The 11,566-nt window shown below is 37.1% G+C and overlaps 1 protein-coding gene across 7 annotated transcripts in view; it reads right to left on the bottom strand.

Annotated features, from left to right (window-relative positions):
* Positions 1-1,434: 1,434 nt before the first annotated feature.
* Positions 1,435-11,566, bottom strand: part of CARS2 (cysteinyl-tRNA synthetase 2, mitochondrial) — a 39,068-nt gene continuing 28,936 nt past the window's right edge. For 6 of the 7 annotated variants that reach the window (XM_058186856.1, XM_058186854.1, XM_058186855.1 and 3 more), the window contains 4 exons: positions 11,095-11,218; positions 6,958-7,056; positions 5,547-5,807; positions 1,435-4,061 (listed from right to left, as the gene is read on the bottom strand). In XM_058186856.1, coding sequence (XP_058042839.1) covers positions 4,017-4,061; positions 5,547-5,807; positions 6,958-7,056; positions 11,095-11,218 — 529 coding nt within the window. In that variant the 3' untranslated portion in view covers positions 1,435-4,016. The remainder of the gene's footprint in view (positions 4,062-5,546; positions 5,808-6,957; positions 7,057-11,094; positions 11,219-11,566) is intronic. The other variant, XM_058186851.1, reaches the window with a different exon arrangement.

Here is an 11,566-nt window from a genome sequence, read left to right as displayed (position 1 = left end):
AACTACAGTAAGTATTTGTTCATCCTGACCTGGCGAGTGAATCTGTGACAAGACATTGAACTGGCGTTTCCTTTCTAAGCTGCATTTACTTGCCTCATCACTGCAGTAATATTCATTTATCCCTGCAGAAAAATAAATAAGGATTCATTTATTCCATCAACTGCCCGTACCACACTAAAGCAAGACTGTTCTTCACTTAAGTAAACTCACTGGCTATTCTGTGAAAAGAACAGAACGAGGGGAATGAATGACTGTAGTAGTAGATTTAAAGATCAAAATGGTTAGCAGAAATAGTTATGGAGCTGTGGAAGGAGCTCCCTCTAGAGATAAGACCTGCTCCTTTCTCTGCTGCAGGAAGGTATATAAAAAACCTGTTGATTTCCCTTATTCAAGCTAGCCAGGAGACTGAGAGGCATGGATGAAAGCAGTAACCCCATTTGGGTGTTCATATATGTGCATTATTTCTTCCTTCATATGTAAGCATGCAGGCACAATAGTCTGTTTAGCGTACACTGAAATTACAGTGGCTGTACTTGACAACTCACAAGTTAAAAGTGAACACCATGCTGCTTATTTTCTGTTGAAGTTGTAATCCAAATCAAATCCTTTTCTTATACCATTTGTTAACTATAGTTCCAATTTTTGAAAACTGCAAGAGAAATCAATAATGTGCAATTTCTAGGGTGCCAAAAGTGTAGGTAATACAGGTAGTCTTGCCACTAAGCAGTTTGTTTAGTGGCTGTTCAAAGTTACGGCACTGAAAAATGGGACTTACAACTTTTCCCAGTTATGACCTTTGCCACATCCCCATGATCATGTGATCAAAATTCAGACACTTGGCAATTGATACATATTTATGACCATTGCTGTGTCCCAAGGTCATGTGATCACCTTTTGTACCTTCTCACAAGCGAAGTCAATGGGGAAGTCAGGTTTATTTAACAACCAGGTTACTAACTTATCAACTGCAGTGATTCACTTAACAACTGGCAAGAAAAGTCGTAAAATGGGGCAAAATACACTTAATGTCTCAATAACAGAAATTTTGGGCTCAGTTATGGTTGTAAGTTGAGGACTACTTTATAAATATGCCTATGGTCACATAATCAAGTAAATACATCCCATTGATTTTTTTTAACTTCTCAAGATATTTGAATTTTATTTCAACAATATTGCTAAAGAAGATATAACAAATATGCCTCATTTACTTCTGTAGTTCCTTGTAATTGATATTAATATGAATGCAAATTCTGCATGTGGAAAAAAGGAAATACACTTTTACATTAAGCTCCAATTCAGGTATTCTTAAAATTAGACTTTAGTTACAAGAGAGCAGGGGCCAATGATTAGAACATACACGTAAGCGTTGACTTGCAATCACAATTGGGGCTAGAAAATTTGCTGCTAAGTGAGGTGGTCATTAAGTAAATCACAGATTATGACCTTTGTGCTGTAGTCACTAAGAAAACCAATTGGTTAAGTGAACCATGCAATTGTTAAGTGAATCCACATCCCTAATTGATTTTGCTTGTTGGAAGCTGGCTGGGAAACTCATAATTTGACACTAGGATACTGTAACTGTCATAAATGCATGCCAATTGGCAAGTGCTTGATTTTTGATTGTGCTTCTGGGGATGCTGCAACAGCAAGGACCTTGTAAGTCACACTTCACCACCAACATAACTTTAAGTGATCATTAAACTGGTTATAAGTTGAAGACTACCTATAATGACAGGATCAGGGAGAAACTTGTCGTCTTAAAACCACCATTTCATTCTGCTTTTCGTTTTATTTTCTCTTCAAGTACTGAGGCATTCAGAAAATAAGGTTATAGATGCCTATGAATCTAGGAAGGGATTTGAAAAAATGGCCAAGCAATTGGACAATGACCTTAAACAGTCGATTCTCATCAGCTCAAAGTTGACTCGGCATTCCATCCTTCCAAGGTTGGTGAAATGTGGACCCAGATTGTTGGGGACAGTATACTGACTAAACTGCTTAGAATGCTGTAAAGCACTGTGAAGTGATATACAAGTCTAAGTGCTATTGCTATTGCTTGTGAATCCACCAAAGAATAGCTGGAGAAAAAAAATGAAAGTGCTTAAATAGCCAAAACACACATATAAATGATATCAAGATGCTGTAGTGATTGGCAATGGTATGCATACAAGAAACCTTCAAACATTTCACAGCTGAAAAAAATTCTGAATGAGGCATGGAAAAACCTCTCCAGAGATTGGTAGACAATAATGAGAAGTGGTTTCTGCCAAAAGTGTATTTACTTTTTCATAGAAAGAAATGGCGTACCTGTTAATTTTTATTGAAAAAACTATTGCAATGTCAATTTTTCATATTTCAGTTCAATTATATCAACATATTTTGACATGTACATGGACATATTTTCAGTATATAAAATTGATGTAATCATCCATCATTCCACCCATTGTCTATCCATTGCAGGATGAAGGCCTCTTCAGCTTTCTTTTGCCAATTGAGCCCGCAATACTTGCTGATTCATCAATCCAACTTGTTTTAGCATCCATGAAACACACCTAAAAAAAGATGGAGCTACAACATCAGCAAGTATTGTGAGCTCAGTTGGCAAAAGGAAGCTCAGTACCGTATTGGATGGAAAATGCAGAAGTGGCCTTCATCCTGCAGTGGATAGACAATGGCTAAAATGATACCAACTTTATATACTAAAAATGTTATATCTACATATATGTCCCCCAAAAAAACCCTATATGGATATATTTACTTTTTCACATGACTGTATATGTGCTTTTTTTGAGGAATTGGGAAAAGAATATACAGCACAGAGAAAAACTCTAAAATTGCTAAGTTTGTAAACAGAATGTTTATTGTGATTTCATCGTTCTTTTGTTTGCTTTTCTATGAGCAACATGAATCAGAATAGCCTAAACAACAGAAATGTCCATAGATAGCAACATTTCAAAAGGTTACACACAAGCTCTAAGGAATTCTGCAGAAAAACTACCTAAACCTTTTCTGTTTCTGATCAATGTAATCAGTCACAGAAAGTATATAGTCATTTAATGGGGGGGCTACAGTGGCATAAGGCAGGGCCTTTCTGAAAACAAGTGTCATCCAACATTTTCTGGGCAAGTATTGTATCCTTTGGTTAAAACATTAGTCTCTTCTTTTTGAGGGAATGAACCAACGAAGAGCACTGAACTGCAGATATTATACGGGACCTGCCTATTTTGGGAAACTCTTTTCTTAATACCCCTTGCTTCTACACTTTCCAACCTGTGCTTGTTACTTGATCTTTTCCACATATTTAAAAAAATATGCTGTCTTCAAAAAGCCCAAATGTATCTGCTTTGCCATTGGCTCTGTTCATCTGAATGTTTCTTGACACTGTAGGGAACAAGGCACCTGCTGAGGACAGCTTCAACTTCCACAGACCATGCTCTGTGCTTCAGTTCTTGAAATGCTCATTTGATATCAGCCAAAGAAAAACAGTTAAATCCGATGTGAAATTCTGCTACTGCTGACAAAGTAGACTTTTGATGTTAAAATATAAAATCTATAATTCATCCCCGTTCTCAAAAATTCACTTCATTTGGTACTTTTGGTGATGTTAAACTAAACCATACTTTAATTATGTTACACTTCTGTCAAAATCATTCAAAAGTGTGAAAATGTAAAGAGGTTCATTTCAACCATATGATTATAACAGATGGGAATAAGCTTGAATCATTAGAGCTGACCAAGGTTCACTAGAAAATTGCTACTATTGTAGACTTGTCTGCAGTAACTGAATTCTCAGTCAGTAAAGCAGATAAAACAGATCTCAATCAGTAAATCAATGCTTGTATTCCTCAAATCACCAAACTAGACTTTTTGACAATATTTTATTTAAATTGCTTTAGAATAAAAGTCCAGCAATCCAAGGGGCAATAGTCTTTATCCTGTGATCCGGCTTTTCTTTAAAAATGATTATAATCACTCCAAATGTACATCTGTCTTTTTATCAGTGCTTTTCCAGTTCATTATTGATTTTGTTCAAGTTCCCATGTAGAAGTAGAACTTCTATCCTATAAATATTTTGGGGAACGGGGTGGGGATAAGAGAGAAAGAGCAAAGAATTGTATTCATCAAAGATGAATGTGGAAGTCTATGCAAATCTAAGGATATTTAGCCAGAAATATCAACGCTTATTTTAGCCCTCAGTTCAGATGCAGATTCAAATATGGAGAAAATTAGCTTCCCATATTACTTTTGCAGATCTAATCTGTGGAAGTCAAACAGTGGTTATGACGGCTGTCATTCAATTATAAAAATATGATCTCAATAAATCAAATTATAGTTTAAAATATTCAGGTTTGGGTAAACTTCAGACTTTTAATGTTTCACTTAATCTTTTAATAAATGGCTTAGATCAAATCCCACATTTTTAATGTGATTGTATCGTTCCAGTATAATGGAAACAATTGTATTTTTTCACTTGTTCTATTTTGTATTTAAGGAAAGGATCATTGATCCACAAGACTCAATGTTAGTTCAGGGAATTATTGACTGAAGTTGACTTTATGAAGGAACTAGGGTTAGCCTTTAAAGTACAAACTCAGAACGCTTGATTTCTTATTGACAATGCCATTTTGAAAAAAATAAAAACCTATTAGACTGCAGTATGTTGGATCCTTTGTGTTATTTTCTATGACAGGTATTTTCTGTCTTGAGTGTAATATTTTACTGATAACATTTTAGACCTCATATAAACCTTATTTCATGATTTAAGCTTTCCATAGATTAACAAACTTAAGTGGTGGGCTAAACTTTTTCCCAGAAACACCCGACAAATTTTCTGCTTTCCCTTTGCTTTCAGTTTATTATTATGGGATCTAGCAAAACAGCTCCCAATAATTGATATGCTAAATAGTTCCTGGAATACAATATCATTATTGTTCGTATGTTTCACTGGAATAACTTTGAAATCAGTTATCTTTATTTCTACCGAAGATGACCTCCTTATACAGTATGTACTCCTTAATGTTCATCTTTATCTGACTTTCTCCCTTAGCAGGAATTGAATAAATATGTATATGATGTGACTGAATTAAACACTCCATATTTTTCAGAAGCACTTATTCCTCTATTTTAAAAAATCTGCTGGTCCGGGGGACCCCTGGCCACCCATTCTGGTATCTAGGCAGATAAAGAAAAGCAAAAGCTGCTTGAACAAGTAAATTTGCAATTACAGAACTATGCAAATATTTAAAATTTCCCAATGACCCTTCAAAACAATGGAGCCTCTCTAATCTTAACCAAGTTGTTTCCAGATAGAATATCTACAAAAGCAGCTAGCCCAGCATTACTGAGAGACGACATTCTTCAATCAAGCATAGGGATTCAGGTCAGACCTACTCTTAAGATTTTTTTATGTTACAGTGTGGAGCAGAAAAAAGGACAGTGCCTGTTTTCAGTGTGAAGGAAAAGTACAGCTGGAACCTTATTCCTAGACTTGCCTACACAGACAGTAAAATAAAAATAATCAGAGTTTGGACAATGCAGAGACAAACCTTTATGTTGATGCCATATATGGCTAAATCTTGTCGAAGGCGGTCACATGCTAGTAGAAGGGGCATTCTCTCCTGCAACCGTTGACGCCTTTCCTCTTTCTGCTGCAGTTTTACTTTTTCTGAGAGGTCAACATTTTGGACAGATAGACTTTCTTCAACTTCAGGGGTAGCAAGGGCAAAATTACGCACTTTGATTCGGAAGCTCACTAGTTCATCTATCACACTGGAGAGCAAAGCTGAATGCTTGTGTTCGGAGAGAACCTACAAATCATAATCAAGTTTGTCTTTATTAAAGACTAATTTTCAGTGTTATTGTACATCACTGTGGGTGCTTTTGTAGGAGCACAAATAAAAATAAAAGTAATAATAACAGTAAAGTTAAAATTGAGACCAATAATATATATACCGGTATGTGCCAATAAAAGTCAATTATAAAAGCAATGATGCAACAGGAAAAAGGTCTATGACAATTCACTGTGGCCAATTCACCACAAGACAACTCGCTGAGGGAAAAGAGTTACATTAATATCAAAGATGGTCGAATAAAATAATAAGAAAGGATGCAAAAAGAGGGACAGAATAAAATGTAAATGGCCAAAATTAAAATATTTATTTAATTAATTTAAATAATTAAATAGAATTATTAAATTGTCCCATGTTGAGTTGGCCGTAGCAAGTTAGCTGTGACAAGTCATCCCATTGCCACAGGAAAGAGTGTTGAATCTCAGCATTTTCCCAATTTTAAATTAAGGCCAAGTTCAATCTTAATAAAATCCCATCAAAGAAAACAGTTCAGAGATAGCAAACAGTACAGCACTCGCATTTAAGCTCAAGTGAAGAGGTCATTACAGAACTGCATTCTTCCTTGTGGAATACAGAGTGGTGGGAAACATGCCAAAGTCCTGTGCTGAAAATCTGGTTCCACCGAGAGTAGGAAAAACATGTTCCATTTTTTAAAGTCTGCAACAGTTGCTGCTCTTCAGAAGAAGATTGGCCAGAGTGGCCACAGCATCATATATTTAAATACATAAAACTCTTAACAATGGACACCAAATACAAGTAGTCCTTGACTTACAACCACAATTAAGCCCAAAATTTCTGTTGCTAAGCAAGTCAGTTAAGTGAATTTTGTCGTATTTCTTGCCAGAGTTGTTTCACTGGAGTGTTAAATTGCTAATATGTTGTTAAGTGAATCTGGTATCCCCACTGACTTTACTTATCAGAAGTTTGCAAAAAGTGAGCCAATGACCCCAGGACACTGCAGCTGTCATAAAAAGACTCAGTTGCTAAGCATCTGAATTTTGATCGTGTAATCATGGAGATGAAAAATGGTCATAAATCTCCTTTTTCAGTGCCATATTAACTTCGAACAGTCATTCAACTAACTGTTGTAAGTGGACTGCTGTCTTACCTGACTTTCAGCAAAGGTGATTCCAACTGTGTTAAAAAATTCCATCAGGTAGGAGACTATGGCCCCAAACACAACAGCACTTCTAGGGGATCTTGTTTCCTGATTTCAAAATAGATACAAAGAAAAATAATATACAAATGGATGAAGACTATTGCTTAACCCAGTGTAAGTCGCCCTGAGTCTTCGGAGAAGGGCGGGATATAAATTCAAATAATAATTTAAAAAAAGCTGGAATAACTGAAACTGGTCATTTTGGTGACCAAGGCTTCAGCACAAGAACTCAAGATGTAAATGAAGCATTTTCCAACCATTTTAGAAAGCAACTTCACAGAAATTGTGTTATCTTAACCCTTTCCTAAACACACTCTATGCAAGAATGGAAAGTTCCGAATGGTAACAAGGGGAGCTACAATTATAAGGCAGATAGGACAACACGAGATGCATAAAAACAATTCTCTTAAAACCATATTTAAAAATATCTAACTACAGGTAATCCTTGACTTATGACAATTGAGCCCAAAATTTTTGTTGCTAAGTAAAACGTTAAGTGAATTTTGCCCCATTTTATGTTTCTTGTTAAATGAATCGCTGCAGTTATATAACTAGTAACAGTTGTTAAGTGAATCTGGTTTTCTCATTGACTTTGCTTGTCAGAAGGTCACAAAAGGTGATCACTATTATTATTATTATTATTTATTTGATTTTTATACCGCCCTTCTCCCGAAGGACTCAGGGCGGTGTACAGGCAAGATAAAACATACAATGTACAAATTAAAATGCAATTTAAAAAACTTATTTTAAAATTAGCCTGAAAAAATTAAAATATGCCAAGAAACCGAGACACTGCAACGGTCATAAATGTGAGTCAGTTCCCAAGTATCTGAAATTTAATAATGTGACTATGGGGATGCTACAATGGTCATAAGTATGAAAAATGTTGGTAAAGTTACTTTTTTCATTGCCATTGTAACTTTGGTCACTAAGTGAACTGTTGTAAGTCGAGGACTACCTGTATTGTGCAGGAAGTTACTTAAACAACTGCAGAGTGAACAGAAAGAAGTAAAAAGTAAAGTTTTCATCCACAAAACCATAGGGCCTGCCAGACTTATCCACCTAGTACTTTTATTATCCAAAATCTAAATTGAGAAACATTTTGAAATGCTATCAGAATTAAGGAAGCAGAAATTGTGAGAAAAGCATACTCACTTTCTTATTAAACTGACAGGGAGAAACTGAGCATACAGAAAAAACATTTCAGGAAGTTTAAGGAAGCTTGATACTTCAAGGAGTAGGTTTAGAAGTAGCTTTCCAAATACTTTTGCCTAGTCCAAGCAAGAGCACTTTATTTCATCTCCTCTCCTATATATCCTTCATCACTAAAATGACTTGCCAGACTATCATTCAAAAGGAAACAAATTCTACTGCCTGTGTTATCAAAAGTACTGTGGCTGTAAAATTTAGCAGCCTGGTGGTATAATCCAGGGGTATCAAACTGGATTTCTTCGAGGGCCGAATCAGCATTATAGTCCTCCACAGGCTGGAGGGAAGAGGGTGTGGAGCGGGGGAGACAGGACAGATGCCTTCTGCAGCACTTTACTGGCCAAAACAGGGTGTGGGGGAGCGCACAAGGCCACCCCACGCCTTATTTCCAGCCTCCATGGCCTCCTGAAGCACTCTGCCAACCAAATTTTTTTTTCTTTATATTTACAATTGTTTTCTGAGGCTTTTCTACTATTCTACTATTGTTTTGCAGTCTTCCAGTTTTACAATTTTTACAACCTACCAAAGATAGAATCCTACAAGACACACTAGGAATTCAAATTAATATAGGCAACAAAACGGTAAGAGAATATCTCTCCACTCTAGACATATTAAAATCATCAGGACACGATAGATTACATCCCAGAGTTCTGAAGGAATTGGCAGACATGATTTTGGAACCATTGAACCATATCTTTCAAAATCCTGGAACACTGGGGAACTACCAGAGGATTGAAAAAGATAATGCCAGGATGGTCTCACTATGTCCAATATTTTAATAAGAAATGAATAAATAAAATAAAAATTAAAAAATGGGGGAAAAAGAAAGAGCTGATGTAGTTCCAATCTTCAAAAGGGAAAAGAATAGATCCAGGAAAATACAGACCAATCTGCCTGCCATCAATATCTGGGAAGAGCCTGGAAAAGATAATCAAGCAATGGATCTGGAACACCTAGAAGCAAGCAAAGTTATAACCAGAAGCCAACATTGGTTTGTCAAAAACCGATCATGCCAAACAAATCTTATTTCATTCTTTAGCAAAGTGGACTAAGTTAGTGGACTACCAAAATGCTACGGACGAACTCCAAATTTTCAGAAGACACCAAGCTGGCAGAAATAGCCGACACCCCAGAAGAAAGGTGCAATATCAAGATGGATCTTGACAAACTTGAACATTGGGCCCTATCTAACAAGATGAAATTCAATGTAGAGAAAAGTAATCATGCAGTGTTAGTACCACTTTATAATGTGTTGGTAGGACCACACTTGGAATACTGCACCCAGTTTGGTCATCAGAATATTAAAAAGATGTTGAGGCTCTGGAAAGAGTGCAGAGAAGAGCAAAAAAAAAATGATTAGGGGGTTGGAGGCTAAACATGAAGAATGGTTGCAGGAATTGGATATGTCTAGTCTAGTGAAAAGAAGGACTAGGGATGTCATGATAGTAGTGTTCCAATATCTAAAGGGTTGCCATAAAGAAGAGGGGATCAACCTATTTTTCAAGAAACCAGAAGGCAAGGCAAGAAGCAATGGATGGAAACTAATCTAGGAGAGAAGCAACCTAGAACTAAGGAGAAATTTCCTGACAGTGAGAAAAATAAATTAGTGGAATAGCTTCAGAACTTGTAGGTACTTAATCATTAGAGACTTTAAAAGCAGACTGGATTAATCCCCCGCGCCCGCTTTTGGCACACGATGGCATGGTGGGCCCGATAGGTCTGTTTTTCGTCCTCCCCAGGCTCCAGCGGCTTTCTTGGAACATGAGGAAGGTCAAAACGGTCTTCCCCCCCCCCCACAGGCCCTCCGGAGGCCGGAAATGACCCGTTTCCTGACTTCTGGTGGGCCCGGAAGGTCCGTTTTTTGCTCTCCCCAGGCTCCAGAGGCTTTCTTAGAGCCTGGGGAGGGCAAAACAGCCTTCCCCACCTCCCAAAGGCCCTCTGGAGGCTGGAAACAGCCCGTTTCCCAACTTTATGAGCCCAGAAGGCCCGAAAATCAGCTGGCCGGTGCACACATGCATGCTGGAGCTGAGCTAGGGCAACGCTCGCGTGCCCACAGATATGGGTCCACATGCCACCTGTGGCACATGTGCCATAGGTTCACCATCACGGGTATACAGTCTCCTGCTTGAGCAGGGGATTGCACTAGACCTCCAAGGCCCCTTCCAACTGTTATTCTGTTAAATTTATTCTGTTAGATTCTGATGGTCCTTTTTGACTTGGGTAATGACCAATTCAGCATAGGATTGTTCTTTTGTTTTATCACCATATTAAATAGACTGAAAGATACATTAGTCTGGCTCTTCCGCGAAAACCTATCTAGCATGAGTGAACCTTCCAGTACAACACACTACTACCAGCATAGCTCTCAGCTCTTAATATTATTCACAGTATAATTAGCTAAAATATTTCTTAAATTATTTTCATATAATAAATGTTTGGGTGTCGATGAATGATCTGAAATTTCATGAAGAAGTCAATGAGCATTTTGTGATCTCTGGTTTACAAAGCTGTGCAACAAATGCAGGGGAAGCTTTAAAAAACCCTTCACAATCAACCACCATTTGAGGAGGGGAGATAGGAAAGGCCTCTCCAGAATGAGAAATAAGAAAATCCAATGATTAGCAAAGAAAACGGCATCCTTCATAAGCTGCTACAAATCCAGCACAGTAATGACCAAAATAAAATTTGAGCAATTTCAAGCATAACACATTTAATTTTGACTTTCTGCAAATGCAGTACGGATAAAGCCTGTCATAGGAATGAAATATGTTACTATTTTTTTCCTGAACACTTTTCCTAGAAAAATGATACACTGATTTCAGTCAGTATAGAATTAGACAACTGTCGCTTTCTGATTTTTGTGTCCTAATGGGTTACCTTAGTGACGGTTTTAAGCTGTCTGTTGCCATAGTGAATGAGGTCCAAAATTGCACGAATAGCCCTGGGAGTGTCAAAGTCATCTGCACATGCTGCCTCTACTGTTGTCTTAGTAAGAGCTAGTCTTGAAGAAAAATAGAGAATGTAAGAAACCAGAAACAAAACTTTGTTTCATTGCTATAAGCCAGGCAGCAAATGATTCAGATGTCAAACTGAAAAACTGCTTTAAATGGAAACCACAGGCATTTTCTACAATTATCCCTGTTCTAGGCATGTGGGTGTAAGGAGTGTGTCTGTGTTATGATGTATGAAATGCACGCTGGCTAAGAATGCTAAAAGTTGCAGTTTAGCAATACACCAATTCACTCATGATAGTGTCCTACTTAAAAAATAAATAAAAGTGAAGAATTGCTTGTTGTTTATTCGGACACAAAACAAAAGCTATTTCGTCACTCAAATTTTAGATCTAGAC

This window comes from Ahaetulla prasina, chromosome 5, assembly GCF_028640845.1.
Source record: "Ahaetulla prasina isolate Xishuangbanna chromosome 5, ASM2864084v1, whole genome shotgun sequence".
Classification (NCBI taxonomy): domain Eukaryota; kingdom Metazoa; phylum Chordata; class Lepidosauria; order Squamata; family Colubridae; genus Ahaetulla; species Ahaetulla prasina.
The sequence above is the reverse complement of the archived record's forward strand: the minus strand, read 5'-3'. Positions and strand labels throughout refer to the sequence as shown.